The 17,218-nt window shown below is 46.6% G+C and overlaps 1 protein-coding gene across 1 annotated transcript in view; it reads left to right on the top strand.

The window, feature by feature from the left end:
* Window positions 1-17,218, top strand: part of LOC138746702 (amiloride-sensitive sodium channel subunit beta-like) — a 41,909-nt gene that overhangs the window by 2,716 nt on the left and 21,975 nt on the right. Inside the window, exons 3-8 of the mRNA XM_069905018.1 lie at window positions 728-1,001; window positions 6,930-7,120; window positions 7,650-7,753; window positions 8,623-8,786; window positions 13,402-13,500; window positions 13,807-13,924. Of these exons, the coding sequence (XP_069761119.1) occupies window positions 728-1,001; window positions 6,930-7,120; window positions 7,650-7,753; window positions 8,623-8,786; window positions 13,402-13,500; window positions 13,807-13,924 (950 nt within the window). The remainder of the gene's footprint in view (window positions 1-727; window positions 1,002-6,929; window positions 7,121-7,649; window positions 7,754-8,622; window positions 8,787-13,401; window positions 13,501-13,806; window positions 13,925-17,218) is intronic.

Raw genomic sequence — 17,218 nt, 5'->3', positions numbered from 1 at the left:
CATCTATAGACATAGCACACATATTTACAAGTATGTTCAAAACATACTGGGGGGTGTAGGTTAATTGGGTGTAAATTGGGCAGCATGGACACACACACATGTGTGTATGTAAATAAATATTGTGAAATAATAGTAGGTTCTCGGAGGGATTGTATGAGCAGTTCATCAGTCATTCAGCAGTCTCTCTGCCCGTGGGAAGAAGCTGTTTCTCAGCCTGGTGATTCTTGCTTTGATACTCATTGTCCCTTACATAGTCCCACTCCCCTACTCTTACACCATTGCACAGCACTTTCCTCTTTTAGAAATATTAATACAATTTTCTTTTCAAAGTTACTATAGAATCTGACTCCATTACTCTAATAGGTAGGGTCGTAGAAAGTCAGAATAACCACCTGTGTAAATAGATCCTGATTTTATGTTTTGCAAATGGTTTTAATTTAGTGTTACTGTTTTTAACCCCCCCCCCCCCCACAACCCAACCCCACCACTGCCCAACTCATTCCCTGGCTTTTGAAACATTTTCTATCTAAACCTTTCAAGGTAGGTGAATGGTTTTGTGGGTCAGCAGATAACAAACCAGTAGAATGAGATTGAAGACCTTCCTAACTCTACTAATCTGGAAGGAGTGTTGCTTCCTCCAGAACCAGAGTCATTGTCTTTGGGAGAAGAGAATACAGCAGGAAAGAAAGAATATCCCTGTTCTTCATCTTCCTGAAATTTGTTTCAGGTATACGAGGTCCAAGCATCTGTCACAGCAACTCGATCAGCTTACCAGACTGGCGCTGGAACGTATTTTTGTTTACAGCAAGAATGGGACCATTCCTGGTGAGCTGCCATTCTCAGAGATAGGCTGGCACCCGCTGGCATCGCTGGTTATCATCGAGAAAAATGACCAAGGAGAGGAGGTTGTCCTCCAGGTCCTGGGGTCAGATCAAAATCAGGCCCAGTCACCATCGAGAGACAGGACATGGACAGGGAGCTACAAAGTGACAATGCAACTGGTGAGCAGTGTGTGTGCATGTGTGTGTGCACATGTATGTGCTTGTGTATACATGTGCATGTGTAAGATCATGCTTGCCCCTGGAGAGATAAGACCAGGAAGTGTTTTTTTAAATAAATTTAATTAGGAGTTGGTAATGGAGGCAGTGGTTAGGGCAGTCCAGTGTTCCGGTTGTAGGATGGGGGAAGTCAGGGACAGCATGGTTGTTCCTGATGACTACATCAGCAAAAGGTGCATCCAGCTGCAGCTCCTGACAAACCAAGTTAGGGACCTGGAGATGGAGCAGGATGAACTGTGGATCTTAAGGGAGGCAGAGGTAGTGATAGGCAGGAGCTTCAGGGAGACAGTCACCCCTGAAGGTCAGGAGACAGGTAATTGGGTGACTGTCAAGAGAGGGAAGGGAAAGAATTAGACAGGGCAGAGCACCCCTGTGGCCATTCCCCTCAATTGTTTTAGATACTTTTGGGGGGGGGGGGGAACAATCTATCATGAATAAGTTGAGGTGGTCATGTCTTTGGCACAAAGGAAGGCCCCTGGCTCAGAAGAGAAGATGTGGGAGAAGAGGAGAGCAATGGTGACTGGGGACTCGTTAGTTAAACAAGTGGATAGGAGGTTTTGAGAATGAGATTGGGGCACCTGGATGGTATGTTGTCTTCCAAGTGCCAGGGTCAGGGATGTCTCTGATCAAGTTCATACCATTCTGGAGGGGGAGGGCGAGCAGCTGGATGTCGTGGCCCACATGGGGACCAATGGCATAGATAGGAGTAGGGATGAGGTCCTGAAGAAGGAATATATGGAGTTAGGAATGAAGTTAAAAAGCAGGACCTCGGGGTGGTAATCTCAGGATTGCTGCTGGTGCAACACACCAGAGAGGGTAGGAGCAGGAAATTGTGGCAGATGAATGCATGGCTGAAGATCAGTGCCGGGGCAGGGGTTCAGATTTCTGGATCATTGGGACCTTTTCTGGGGAAGGTCTGACAAAAAGGGCAGGCTGCACCTGAACTAGAAGGGGACCAATATTCTGGCGGCCAGGTTTGCTCGAGCTGTTGGGGAAGGTTTAAACGAGTTTGGCAGCGGAGTGGGAATCAGAATGTGAGTGCAGAGATTAGGGTAGAAGGACAAAAACATGATGCTATGTGAGTTGGTGAGAAAGGACAGGCAGGGACAAAACATAAAGGGAGCCAGTTAGAGGGGTTGAAATGTGTCTATTTCAAGGCTAGGCGCATCAGCAATAAAGGGGATGAACTTAAAGCATGGATCAGTATGTGGAACTTCAATGTTGTGGCTGAGGGATCACTTGGTGAGGAGCCTTCAGCCATGAGAGTTGTTGGTTATCCGTGAGTAGTCATTGGCTCTGGTTGAAATTTATTTATTTAATTCTAAGGTCGGTTTATTTGTTTATCACTATTTATTTAATTATTTGATTTTCCTGGGTTGATTTTGAAAGTTGGGTGGGGGCCCAGTGCGCAGGCGGGTAATGTTGGTCGGGCAGGAGTATTTAAAAATGGAAGGATGGCTGACCCTGCTGTTCACTTGGTGACGAGCCTTCAGCCGGGTGAGGCTGGTGATGGCTGGTCATTGATTATTGTGGGAGGGATTAATTTGGGTAATTAAGAAAATTAGCAGGAACCAATAAAAAGGAGGGCTCGCTAAACAAGTGGCCCAGGGAGTGAGTGGGACTTCAGCGACCAGAGGCTAAGGAAGAGCTCCCTGGGAGGTGAGGTGAGGTGAGGTGAGGTGAGGTGAGGTGAGGTGAGGTGAGGTGAGGTGAGGTGAGGTGAGGTTTGGCAAGTCTCTTTTTATGTTTATCTTAATTACTCTAATGTAATTGAAGAGCGGGTGATGGAGCAGTTGAGTGCTCCGATTGCAGGATGTGGGGGGGGGGGGGGGTGGGGGTCAGGGACAGCATAGATGTTTCCGATGACGACACCTGCAAAAGGTGCATCCATTTGCAACTCATGGAAGCCTGGGTTAGGGAGCTGGAGTTGCAGCTGGATGAACTGCAGATCATGAGGGAGGCAGAGGCTGTGATAGGTAGGAGTTAAGGAGAGGCAGTCACCCCCAACGGTCAGGCGTCAGGTGACTGTGAGGAAAGGAGAGAGACAGGCAGTGCAGAGAACCCCAGTGGTTGTTCCCCTCAACAACGTCATGGCACAGGGGCTGGACCCTTGGCTCAGAAGGGAAGAGGGAAAAGAGTAGGGCTCTTGTAGTTGGGGACTCACTGGTTAGGGGAGCAGATAGGTTTGCTGGATGAAATTGGGGACCCTGGTTGTTATGTTGCCTCCCAGGTGCCAGGGTCAGGGATGTCTCTGATCAAGTCCACAGCATTCTGGAGGGGGAGGGCGAGCATCCAGATGTGTGGTCTACGTGGGAACCAATGATATAGTTAGAAGTGGGGATGAGGTCCTGAAGAGGGATTACATAGAGTTAGGGAAGAAATTGAAAAGCAAGACTTCAAGGGTGGCGATCTCGAGATTGCTGCCTGTGCCATGCGCTAGTGAGGGTAGAAATAGGAAGTTGTGGAGCATGAATGTGTGGCTCAGGAGCTGGGGTGGGTGTTAGATTTCTGGATCATTGGGATCTCTTCTGGGGCAAGTCTGACCTGTACAAAAGGGATGGGCTGCCCTTGAACTGGAGGGGGACCAATATCCTGGTGGGCAGGTTTGCTAGAGCTGTTGGGGAGGGTTTAAACTAGTTTGGCAGGGGGGTGGGGATCAGAATCAGAGGGCAGAGAATAGGGAGGAAGGCCTAGACTGGAAGGAATGGAAGGAACAGAATGTAAATATAAATGATGGAGGGAGGAGGGTAAAGGGAGTTGGTAACAGAAGGAATGTATGTGGAGGAGAGTCTCTCAAGTGCATATATTTTAATGCAAGGAGTACTGTAAATAAGGAGGATGAGCTTAAGGCCTGGATGTCCACATGGAAATAGGATATTGTGACCATCAGTGAAACTTGGTTGCAGGAAGAGCATGTTTGGCAGTTAAATATTCCAGGATTCTGTTGCTTTGGGCATGATTGGGGTGGGGGGGGGGGGGGTGGGGAATAAAAGGTGGAGGAGTTGCATTGCTTATCAGGGAGAACATTACAGCAGTGCTGTGGCAGGATGGTTTGGTGGGATCGCCCAGCGAGGCTATTTGGGTAGAATTGAGGAATGGCAGAGGCATGAATACATTAATAGGAGTGTATTATAGACCAACAAATGGACTGAGGGAATTAGAGGAGCAAATTTGTAAGGAGATTACATACATGGGTAATAAACATAAGGTGGTCGTTATGGGAGATTCCAACTTTCCAAACATTAACTGGGACACCCATACAGTAAGGGGGCTGGATGGGGGTAGAGTTTAAATGTGTTCAGGAAAGTTTTCTTAATCAATACGTAGAAGAACCGACTCGAGAGGGGGCAGTATTGGCTCTCCAATTAGGGAACGAGATGGGTCAGGTGACAGAGGTTTGTGTTGGGGACACCTTGGGTCTAGTGATCACAATACTATTAGTTTTAGGCTAGTAATGGAAAAGAATAGAGGTGGCCAAAGGTTGAGATTCTTGATTGGAAGAAAGCAAATTTTGAGGGGATGGGAAAAGATTTGGAAGGTGTGGATTGCATAAGATATTTTCAGTGTGGGTGGACGTCAGAAATAGGAAGGGAGCCATCACCATGTTGGAAGTAGTCTATAGGCCCCAAAATAGCCCTCGGGACACCGAGGAGCAGATAAGCAGGCATATTTTGGAATGGTGCATGAAATACAGGGTTGTAGTTATGGGTGATTTCAACTTCTCCGATATTAACTGGCACCTACTGAGTGGAAGAGGGATAGATGGGGCTGAATTTTTCATTTGTGTACAAGAAGGATTCCTGATACAGTACGTCGACCGGCCGACTAGAAGAGAGACCATATTGGATCTGGTTCTGGGAAATGAATCTGGTCAGGTGGAGGACCTCTCGGAGGGGGAACATTTTGGTGAGAGAGACCACAACTCCCTTAGATTCAACAGAGCTATTGAAAAGGATATAAACAGTCAGACTGGGGAAAGTGCTTAACTGGGGAAGGAATAATTATGAAGGGATGAGGCAGGAACTATTGAGAAGAAATTGGAAACAGATGTTTAAGGGTGAAAGCACAGAAGTAATGTGGAGGAAGTTTAAGAACCACTTGTGCAGGGTTAAAGATAGGTTTGTCCCACTGGAACAAGGAAACAATGGTAGGAAAAGGGAACCGTGTGTGATGAAACAGGTCAACACGGCTTTGTGAAGGAAAGGTTGGGCCTCACGAGTTGAACTGAGTTTTTTGAGGAGTTAACAAAAGAAATTGATGAGGGTATGGCGGTAGATATGGTCTATATGGATTTTAGTAAGACTTCTGACAAGGTCCCCCATGAGAGACTCATCCAGAAAGTCTAAGTCATGGGATCAGTGGATAAATAATTGGCTTGTAGGAAGAAAGCAGAGAGTAGTAGTGGAAGAAAAGTATTCTGCCTGGAGGTCGGTGACTAGTGGAGTGCTGCAGGGATCTGTTCTGGAACCCCTGCTCTTTGTGATTTTTATAAATGACCTGGATGAAGAGGTGGATGAATGGGTCAGTAAGTTTGCAGAGGATACAGAGGTTAGAGGAGTTGTGGATGGAGCTGAAGGTTACACATGGACAGGATGCAGAGATGCGCAGAAAGGTGGCAGATGGAGTTCAATCCAGATAAGTGTGAGGTGATGCATTTTTGGAAGGACCAACCAGAAAACTGAAAACAGGGTTAATGGTCGGTTACTTAAAAACGTGGATGAATAGAGCAACCTTGGGGTGCAAATCTATACATTCTTCAAGGTCGCCGCACAGGTTGATAGGAAAGTTAAGGCCTTTGGGATACAGGGATTCATAAATAAAGGGATTGAATTCAAGAGTAGAGAGGTCATGTTGCAACTCTACAAATCTTTGGAATGTGTAAGACCCACCTTGACTATTTAATTCAGTTCTGGAAGGATGTGGAAGCTATGGAGATGGTGCAGAGGAGATTTACCAGGATGTTGCCTGGATTGGGAAACCAGTCTGAAGGCAAGGTTAGCAAAGCTGGGACTTTTCTCTTTGGAGTGTAGAAGGATGAGAGGAGACGTGATAGAGGTCTATAAGATTATGAGAGCCATAGATATACACAGAGTTGTGGGTTCCTGGAATGCCTTGCAGGGGATGCTGATGGAGGCTGAAACCTTAGGGGCATTTAAAACACTGCTAGACATATGGATGAAAGAAAAATAGAGGGTTACACATAGTGATTTTTCCATGGGGGCATGTGCTGCATCACTTACCACTTCCGTCACTTGCCTTCTGTAAATAAAATCATTCCCCATCCAAACTGTGTTCAGAGTCCTTGCCTTTGAGACCTACCAAACCTGTTTCCTCACTCACAACAAGAAGGTAGGGAGGGTTTAGTACATTTTTTAGGAAGGGATATATGGGTCAGTACAACATCAAGGGCCAAAGAGCCTGTACTGTGCTGTAGGGTTCTATTTTCTAACGCATTTGCACGCAAGCACCTTTTAAATATGTATGCATGTGATTGCTTGCATGTGGCACATTGTAGAGCGCGTCGAAAGAACCAAAGACTTGTTGATCCAAACCAAGGCTTTTATTACCAGGTCTGGCTAGGAGCAATTCTTTAAGACCTGCCAGGAGGTGTGGCTACGCTCTCAGCCAATCACAGTCATCTGTACATATACACATTGGTGATAGAATCTGTACTATCACACACATGAACCTGTGTTTGTAGCATTTTAAAAAGTTTTAGCTTTGGTGAGTAAATGTCTGCATATGATATAGTAATGTGTGTACAGTATGTGAACAGTTTGTGTGCAATGTACATGCAACATGACTACACAGTAAACATGGTGTCTGGTAGACAACATATATAGTGTCTGACACTTTCTTATTTCCTTTCAGTGCAACGAGGACAGGTCAAACTGTATATACAGAAACTTTAGCTCAGTGCTGGAGGTGATGCATGAGTGGTACTCTCTCCATTACATGACAATCCTGTCAAATGCATCTCGATCAGAGCGGCAGGTGATGGGCGAGCAAAGTGAAGATTTCATTCTTTCCTGTCTCTTTGGCAGGCAGCCTTGTAACCTTGAGTAAGTTGTATGATTTCCCCCTTGCCCATCCTCGACTGGAACTAGACTACCTGTCCAAAACTATAGGAGATCCAATTATGTTTTCCATTGATAAAGGCAAAGGTGGCATTTGTGGGATCTTTTGAATGCTGGTTTTGAACGATTTTATTTCTGGGATTCCAATTCCAGAAAGATTTAAAGGTTTAACACAGACATCAACTTCACCAGCCACACAGATACTGCACAATAGGTCAGAGGCAGAAGATTCTGCAGTGATTAACTCAACACCTGACAGCCCAAAGACTTCCCACCACTACAAACCAAATGAGGGCACTTTTGATTAGCAACATTTGTGGTATCCAGTTCAAAGCAGCTAGCTTGCTTGGAGACCCATATACCTCTCCAAACATCCATGATCTCGAAGAACTGAATGGCCTCCTCCTGTTCCAATTTCAGAAGGTCTTATTGATTGAGGAATTAAGCAAGAGGCAAGATCAATTGATTGAAAACAAAACTTTAAAAGCCTTCCCTCCATTTCTTTGTTTTTCAGTAATTTCACCCAGTTGATGCATCCAGTGTATGGGAACTGTTACATCTTCAACTGGGGTGCTAATGGACAGATACTGATGTCATCCAATCCCGGGACAGAGTTTGGTACAGTCTGACTTTTGTGTCATTGCTACTTGTACTGTCTGAGATATTCCATTCCTTGCAAGAACAGAACAATCCATTTCACTGGTAATGACACTTCTTTGTGGCCAATAACTACATATCCTTAAACACCAATGCAGGAGTATTTGAACCGCGCGCGCGCGCGCGCGTGTGTGTGCGTGTGTGTGTGTGTGTGTGTGTGTGTGTGTGTGTGTGTGTGTGTGTGTGTGTGTGTGTGTGTGTGTGTGGGATTATACTTCTATGTCCCGTTAGCACTCCCTCTGTTGACTTGTCTCTCTGTTCTTCCCTTCTCCCAATTTCCACCAGTTGAACTGCTTGCCTTTTTCTTTCCCTTTCTCTCTATTTCCCAGTTTTCTCCTGACTCTTTCAAAGGCCAGATCAGTGCCTGTTAATAGATCCATTTAAGCCATTCATACCTAATCCAATTCCAATCCCTACCACTGGCATTTGACCTATCATTGCCCTCTGAGATGACCTGGAATCTTGCTCATTGTCATCCCATAGCAACTGACCCCTTGGTCCTTATGTCTGTACCATCCATGATGCAAACATCTGCCTGATCTATATTCTTTCAATTCCTGCCTGTTAATATCTATCTAAATGCCTCCTAAAAATTTCTCTCGGATCTGCATCCATCACCTCCTGAGCAGAACATTCCAGTGTAAAATAATTGCCTCCTAAATTTCCTTTAAGCACTCTCCCCTTCTCACCTCAAACCTTTGCTCATTTTAATGTGATATTTATACCTTGGAAAAAAGACTGATTATCTGAAAGTCTGAAATCTTTTTACAGCAACTTGGAATGAGGAAAAAGTGTCCAAGAAAAAATAAAATGTGTTTTTTTTTGTCAAGGGCTGAAGCTGGTGTTGGATATCGCTCAAGAGGATTACAACCCCTTCCTCGCCTTTGCAGCTGGTGCCAAGCTCATTCTACATCAGCCAAACACTGACCCGTTCCCCCAGGACGTTGGCCTTTATACCAGGGCTGGGACAGAGACATCGATCGGAATATTTGTGGTAGCTACCTGCTCCTAATTGAAGGGCTTGAATTGAATTATTTCAATTACACGTAGGGTAAATAATTGCAGGGTATGCAGGCTGGATAGAGTAAATGCGAACAGGTTTTTCCACTGAAGGTTGGGAAAGACCAAAAAGACACTGGTTGAGGGTGAAAGGTGAAATTGTAGCGGCAGCTAAAGAGTCAAAAGAACGAGACCAGTGGGCTCGTCTGCACTCCAGTTGTTTATTGAAACTTCCTGCGCTGTGCCTTACAAGGCCACGGGCAAGCCCTGCCCTCGTGCTGGAAACACCGTCATGACGTTGCCCCACGCGCATGCAGACCTGACCCGGCCGGCGGAATGTAACGTGGAGCTGTCAGATATGCACCGCCAGACGACCTCTCCCCCAGAACTGGCAATAGTGTGCTGTGCCCCCAAGTCCTGCATTGGTTTTGCCTTAGGGGGCCTGCCCCTACACTTGGCTGGCTGTAGGGCAACCAGCTGGCTGAGGTCGAGATGTGCAGCCTTCAGGCAGTCGGTTGTGAACAGTTCCTGCCTCTGATATCTAACGTGAATTGTAGGGGCCTTCGTAGGGTTGCTGGGGGGGTGGGGGGTGAGGGGGAAGAGTGTGCACCTTGGTGAATGAACACGTAGTCAGTTGTCTTTGAGTCTGCGGGCCCTGAGGTGGGGTGGTGTCCATGGTGTGAGGGACCCCAGCCTGTCCCTCAGTTTTTGCAGTGCTGCCCCTCCTTCTGTGTCTGTGCCCTTGATGGTGGGGAGGAATTCTCCGGAGAGGGTCAAAGGGCCCCACATACCAACATGGCCGAGGATGCCTGGAGGTCCTCCTTTGGTGTTGTCCAGATGCCAAGGAGCACCCACGGGAGCACTCCACCCAGTTGGGTCCATTCAGGCGGGCCATAAGATGCCAACTTTACATGGCAGTGGAAACGTTCTAGCAGGCTGTTGGACTGTGGGTGGAAGGTGGTGGTGTGGTGGAGTTTCATGCCGAGGAGGGAGGCAAGCTGTGGCCACAAGGTGGAGGTGAACTGTGTCCCCTGTCCTTAGTGATATGGCTCGGTGTCCTGAAATGGGATATCCAGTGTGTGACCAATACCCTGGAGCAGGAGTCTGCAGACGTGTCTTTAAGGGGGGTGGCGCAATCAACCACTGTGAGAAGATACCGGGCTTCTTGTGAAATGGGCAGTGGACCGAAGTGGATGTGGTCGAATCGTCGGCTGGGTGGTTCGAACTGCTGGTCGGAAATTTTTGTGTCTGTGGACTTTGGAAGTCTGGCAATGTGTGCAAATGCGGGCCCATTACCTGTTTGCATAGGCCATGTCATACAAACCGTGCAGCGACCATGCGTGCTGTGGTCCTGATGGACGGGTGTGAGAGGTTATGGATGGTGTGGAAGACTCGTCATCTCCATTCCTCCGGAGCGAATGGTCAGGGCTGGCCAGTGGAAACATCACAGAGCAGGGTGCAGCCACTGTCTGGCAGGGGGACATCTTTGAAGCGGAGGCTGGTGGTGGCCGTGCAAAGGGCCGGTGTATCTGCGTCATCTTCTTGCGCCTGTGCAAGCTCAAAGTCTAGGCCTGGTTCTAAGGACATCTGCGATGACATTCTCCTTGCCAGAGAGGTGTTGAATGTTGGTGGAGAATTCTGATGCCAAGTGGTGTTGCTGAGGTGTCGACCAGGGGGTCAGAAACTTTCACAAATGCGTAGGTGAAGGGTTTGTGGTCAGTGAAGACAGTAAAAAGCCTGCCCTCGAGGAAGTAGCGGAAGTGCCTGACCACGAGGTAGAGGGTTAGAGGTTCCCGGTCAAAAGCACTGTATTTTAACTCGGGGGTGGGTGGGGGCACAAAGGCAGCTGAAGTGGCCTCCAATGTCCGTCGACCAGCTGTTTGAGTATGACCCCTACTGCTGTGGCCGATGCGTTGACTGTCAGGGAGGTGGGGACATCGCTTCTGGGGTGAACCAGCAATGTGGCGTGGGCAAGGGCTTTGGTTTGTTCAAAAGCCGTGGCTGCCTCTTCACTCCAGGCCAAGTCTTTCTGTTTGGAGGTCATCATGGCGAAGAGGGGGCGGCAGGAATAAAGCGGTTGTAAAACTTGACCATGCCAACGAATTCCTGAATGCCCTTGATCATGTTGGGCCTTGCAAATTGCCAAATGGCCTCCACCTTCTCGTGCAATGGTGTTGCTCTGTCCTTGGTGATTCTGTGGCTGAGGAAATCGATCTTGTCCTGGCCAAACTGGCACTTTGCTGGGCTGACTGTGAAGCTAGAGTCAGTCAGGCAGGAGTAGTGTTTGTGAAGTTGGGTAGCGTGCTCCTGGTTCCTGTTGGCGATGAGGATGTCGTCCAGGTCAGACCACACTTGGAGTATAGCGAGCAGATTTTGGCCTCCTTATCTAATAATGTGTTGACATTGGAGAGAGAAAGGATCCCAAGGAAGTTCGTGAGAATGATCTTTCGAATGAAAGGGTTTTCATGTGAGGAGCGTTTGATGGTTCTGAGACTGGATCTGGAGTCACCAGCCTGCCGTGGCCTTGGGGACCATGTGGAGAGGGAAAGCCCATGGGCTGTCAGACCTATGGATGATCCCCAGCTCTTCCATTCATTTAAATTCTTCCTTGGTTGGTTGCAGCTTGTCTGGGGGAAGTTGATGGTCTTCACTTGGAGGGGTGGGCCCTGTGTCAGAATGTGGGGCTGCACACTGTTTGGCATGGTGGACGTGAACTTGGGCCTGAGAATAGACAGGAATCTTCCCAAAATACGGCTGTACCTGTCAGTGGAAATGGTAACGGTGGCCACTTGCTGGCCTCAAGCGCTAGTGGCCGCGAGCTGGATTGTCTGGAATGTCTGGGCATGTACCAGGTGTTTAGCTTTGAGGTCCACGACCAGGCTGTGGGCTCTGCGAAAATCTGTGCCAAGGAGTGGCTTCTCCACCATGGCCAGTATAAAATTCCAGCGGAAGTCTCATTGCCAAGGCACCGTGTGCCAAAGGTCTTAATGGCAGGATTGTTGGCCACCCACAGAGTTGACCCTTGTGGGCACGTTCAGGTCTCTGAAGCTGTCGGTGGGATGACGCTGGGCTCTGCTCCCATGTCCACGAGGAAATGTCGGCCTGTGGTTTTGTTTGTGACATGTGGTAGGCTGTTTGCTTGGCCATCTGCTGTAGCCATTAGCGGCAGCTGGCCTGGGCATTTCCCGGGAGTGAGCAGGGCTGTTTGCATTTGTGAGCTTCTGCCCCCCACCGCTGGTGGTAGAAACACCATTTGCCTCTGGTGCTTCTGTTGGCCAGCGAGTGCATGGCTGTTCACCACTTGGTCGGGTTTTGGGCTGCTGCTCCGTCTGGGAACATGTGAGCTGATTCATGGTGGATTTGTTCTCTATTGGTGCTCCAGAAGATGTCCACCTTTGCTGCGACCTTACGAAGGTCACTGAAATCCGCATCCGCTAGCAGCAGCTGGATGTTGTCGGGCACCTGCTCTAAGAGTGTCTGTTCAAACATGAGGCCGGGCTTGTGGCCCTCTGCCACCCTGAACACTTCATCCATAAGGGTGAATGGCGTCTGTCCCCTAGGCCGTCCAGGTGCATGAGCGGCTGCTCTCTGGTGTCTAGAGAGCCTGTAGGTGCTGATGAGCAGTGCCTTCAGCGCCGAGTATTTACCTTCCTCCAGTGGGTTCCACTCTGGCTGTGGTTTCTTGGTCCAGGAGCTGATGACATGGTTGTACTTAGTGGGGTCGGAGGTCATCTGCTTTATCTGGAACTGGGCCTCCGCCTGTCCAAACCAAGTGCTTGGGTGAAGTGTCCAGGAAGTCTGGAGTTTGAGGGTGACGGCACTGACTGCTGCAGCATCCACACTGTTGAGTCCAGAGGTGTCTGGACCCATTGGGGTCTCCAATGTAGGGGCAGCTAAATGGAATCAGGCAGAATGAGACCAGTACTCAGTGGCTCGTCTGCACTCCAGTTGTTTATTGAAACTTCCCGCACTGCGCCTTATAAAGCCGTGGGTAAGTCCAGGCCTCACGCTGGAAACCATATCACGACCCAACCCGGCTGGTGGAAAAGGCGATCCCAGCGGCGCCATCTTGATGCGGCTGCTCTGCTGCTGTGACTGTAACATGCGGAGCCAGTTCACCTGCCGTCAGTGATGTGCACCGCCACAAAATGTTTAAAGAGAAAATTAGGGGGCACTTCTTCAATCAGATGGTGGTGAGAGAGTAGAGGTAGTCGATGTGCAAAGATTGAATAGGAGGGGTATAAAGGACTGTGATCTGGATCCAAGTCGATGGGATTAGGCGAAATAACCAGTTTGGTGTGGATTACATGGGGCGAAGGCCGTACTGTTCTTGGTTTGAATTGAATTGAAAAAACTTTGTTTTGCATTTATTATGCAGGCAAATGGGACTAACCCAAAATGCTAACTTGATTTGCATGGACAAGTTGGCTTGAAGGGTCTGTTCCATACTGTATGACTGCCTCGTTCTTTGATTAGCAGTCAATTTCTTCATTATGGCAATATTCCATCTAAAGAACTTAATTTACCTTAAATCCCTTTAGTGTGTCCCGTGAGCTCTGTAACTGCATACCGTTTTTCATAACTCCTTGTGTGTGTTCTTTCTCTGCCAGGATGAAATAGTGCGCTTGGGCGGTTCATACAGTCATTGCACATTTGATGGTTCAGACGTCAATGTCAAATCTCTTTTTAACACCACTTACACTATGCAGGTATGCCATCTCTTCTGTCTTTCCCTGAAAACGTAACCTCACTGACAAATCAGATTTAGTTCTTTAACAATGTATAATTCTGGGGGAAAAGATCACCTTTTAGGATAGATTTAGATGACTGGGATCCCATACAATGGCTGGGAAGGAGTTTGGTAAATTTGGTTTCTATACAACAGGATTAGAGTCATGTGCTATTGTTGCAAAGACAGTAAATTGAAGGAAATGAACTTCCAGAAATCTCTGAGAAATTATCCACAGTGTTTTATCCACTGTGTCTTTAATGTTCCACTTCTATCTCATTCCCAGACCTGTCTGCATTCCTGTTTCCAGGATCAAATGGTACAGAAGTGTGGATGTGGGCATCAAAATTACCCTGTACCAGAGGGAGCACATTACTGTAACCAACAGGATAATCCGAGCTGGGGTAAGTCAGTGTCTTACATTGACAAGATCCCATCGCAGAATCTAAAGAATAATGACAGACCTCAGTTATTGAATCCAGAGTGTGTATTGAGTACACGCGTTGCCTTTATATAAAGACAGTTCGTCTGGCTAGAAAATCTAGAGGGTATATTAAGTATTCACAATATAGAATCAAGAGCATAACAAAGTCAAAAAGCCTGCTTACAGAATCTAAAAAGCCCATTTAAAATGTTAAAGTGGCATTAAACTGACTGCTTCATTACTAACATAGTTCCAACATGATTTGTAGTGAGTATTAAATCTATAGGTTTCTCTCAGGGATTGCAGAATATGCATTTAGTTCAGATTACAGAGGGTGCATTGCTGATCATAAAGCATTTATTAAGCTAAGAATAATAGTTTATAAACTGATACATAATGGACATTATATGAAAATATCCAGCTCCCATCAGCGATTATTCAAAGTGTACTAATCTGTCGTAGGTCTATCTGATAGATATGAGGGTGTTCAGAACTGGTGTGGTTCTATTGCACAATTTGGCTTCTAAATTTAATTGAAGGTACTCGTTATTGGGAAGTAGTGGTTTATTTGATGCGATTGCATCAAAAATCATTGAGATGGCCATTCATGGATAGCAGGTTGTGGTCAATTTAATGTCTGGCTTCCATCACCCATTGTAGAGAGTGTATGAATCCAAAGGGAAAGTGGAGTTTTCAATAAACTGACATGGTGACATTATAACACAATAAATTGACAAAAGTCATCATAGTTTTCGAAAAATTCATTAGGTGGACAGGTTTCCAATGCCTGTGCATCAAATTACTCGGGAATCTCTTGCTAAGGATGAGTTTCAAAATTATACAGACAATTGTAGAGTGCAATAATGGGATCCCATCATATATTATAGTATGAATACTAAATTGATAGATTAACATCATCTATCATAAAGAATATATTAAATAGACAAAGAATTGGAGTTAATGATAAATGGTCACTGTATTCAATTATAGTTAACTCATTTATAGTTGCGCACTGTTAACAGACCCAGTGTAGGCTGTGAAGCGTGATTAACCTGTCTAGGTGTCATAATTCTATAGATGCCCATTACAATGTCCAATGTTATAGTGTGCGCATTAATTGTCACTACCAACAAGGACCCTGTCATGGAATGTGTAGAATGTGCTAAACTGACAGATCTCATCATTGATTGTAGAGAATGTTTAAAATTGGTGGTGCTTGATTATTAATATCAGAGCAAGTATTGTATCCATGGGTTATCATCATGGATTGGAGAGAGTGTTTCGAACTATCACTCAGCTCAGAAAGGAAGGAGGGAAAAGAGGAGAGCAGTAGTGATAGGGGATTCGATAGTTAGGAGGACAGATAAGAAGTTCTGTGGGAGAGATCGAGAATCCCGAATGGTCTGTTGCCTCCCTGGTCCCAGGGTTCGTGATATCTTGGATTGAGTTCTCGGCATTCTCAGGAGGGAGGGTGAGCTGCCAGACGTCTTGGTCCATGTAGGGACCAATTATGTGGGTAGGAAGGATGAGGAGGTCCTACAAAGAAGGTTTAGGAAATTAGGTGCAAAGTTGAATGACGAGATCTCCAGGGTTGCGATCTCAGGAGAGCTACCCCGTGCCACGTGCTCGTGAAGCTAGAAATAGGAAGTTAATGCAGCTAAATAGGTGGCTAATGTGGTGGTGCAGGAGGGAGGGCTTCCTGTTTCTGGATAATTCGGCTCTTCCAGGGAAGGTGGGACCTGATCTGATGGGACGGTTTGCACCTGAACTGGAAGGGGACTAACATCCTTGCTAGTGCTGCTCTGGGGGGAGGAGGGGTGGGGGTTTAAACTAGATTGGCAGGGGGGATGGGAACCAGAGTCTAAGAGTAGGTAGTGAGGTGGAGGAAGATAAAGGTCATGCGAGGACTGCATGCATAGACAGAAATTAAAGGTTTGTACATGATAGAAATGTTCACCAGTGTATTTATTTCAATGCAAGGAGTATTGTCAGAAAGGGAGATGATCTTAGGGTGTGGATTGGAACGTTCGATCACGACATTATTGCTATTAGTGAGGCGGTTGCAGGAGAGGCAGGACTGGCAGCTCAATGTTCCGGGGTTCAGTTGTTTCAGAAGAGATGGAGGGGGAGGGATGAAGGGGGGAGGAGTGCCATTGCTAGTCAGGGAAAATATCACCGCTGTGCTTAGACAGGACAGCCCAGAGAGCTGATGAACGGGAAAGGTGTGATCACACTGGATTATATTGTAGACCGCCCACTAGTTGGAGAGAATTGGAGGAGTAAATCTGTAGAGAGATAGCAGACTAATGTAAAAAGCAGAAAGTTGTAATAGTAGGAGATTTTAACTTTCCAAATATTGACTGGGACTCCCATACTGTGAAAGGGCTGGATGTCAAATGTGTTTAGGAAAGTTTTCTAAATTAATATTTAGAAGTACCAACGCGAGAGGATGCAATATAGCACTTGATCTCCTATTAGGGAACCAGACAGGTCAGGTGTAGGTAAACACTTTGGGTCCAGTGTCCATAATGTCATGAGCTTCAAGTTGATTATGGAAAAGGATAAGTCAGGTCCTCATGTTGGAGGAATGCAAATTTTGTGGAAATGAGAAAAGATCTGGGAAGAGTGGATTGGGACATGTTGTTTTCTGGCAAGGATGTGTCAGTAAGGGGAAGGCCTTCAAAGGCAAAATTTTGGGAGTGCAGAATTTGCATGTTCCTGTCAACATTAAAGGCAAAGTTAACCAGCCTAAGGAACCTTGGTTTTAAGGGATATTATCAATCTGGTAAAGAGGAAGAGAGAGGTTTATAGCAGATATAGGGAACAAGGAGCAAATGAGGTACTAGAAGACTATAGAAATGTAAGGGAATACTTAAGAAGTTAGTCAGGAAGGCAAAATGAAGACAGATAATGTGAAGGTAAACCCAAAGGTTTCTACAAGTATGTTAAAGTAAAAGGATAGTAAGGGACAAAATTGGTCTCTTAGCAGATCAGAGTGGTCGTCTCTGTGCGGAGCCTCAGGAGATGGGGGAGATCTTAAACCGTTTTTTTGCATCAGTATTTAATCAGGAAACTGGCCAAGTGTATAAGGAAGGAAGGGAAACAAGGGTGGAACATGGAGAGATTAAAGAGGAGGAGGTGCTTGCTGCTTTACAGTGAATAAATACAGATGAATCCCCCAGGCCTGACATGATATACTCTCGGACCTTAAGGGAGATTAATGTAGAAATTGCAAGGGCCCTGGCAGGAATATTTAAAATGACCTTAGCCACGG

This window comes from Narcine bancroftii, chromosome 12 (genome assembly GCF_036971445.1).
Source record: "Narcine bancroftii isolate sNarBan1 chromosome 12, sNarBan1.hap1, whole genome shotgun sequence".
Classification (NCBI taxonomy): Eukaryota; Metazoa; Chordata; class Chondrichthyes; order Torpediniformes; family Narcinidae; genus Narcine; species Narcine bancroftii.
The sequence above is the reverse complement of the archived record's forward strand: the minus strand, read 5'-3'. Positions and strand labels throughout refer to the sequence as shown.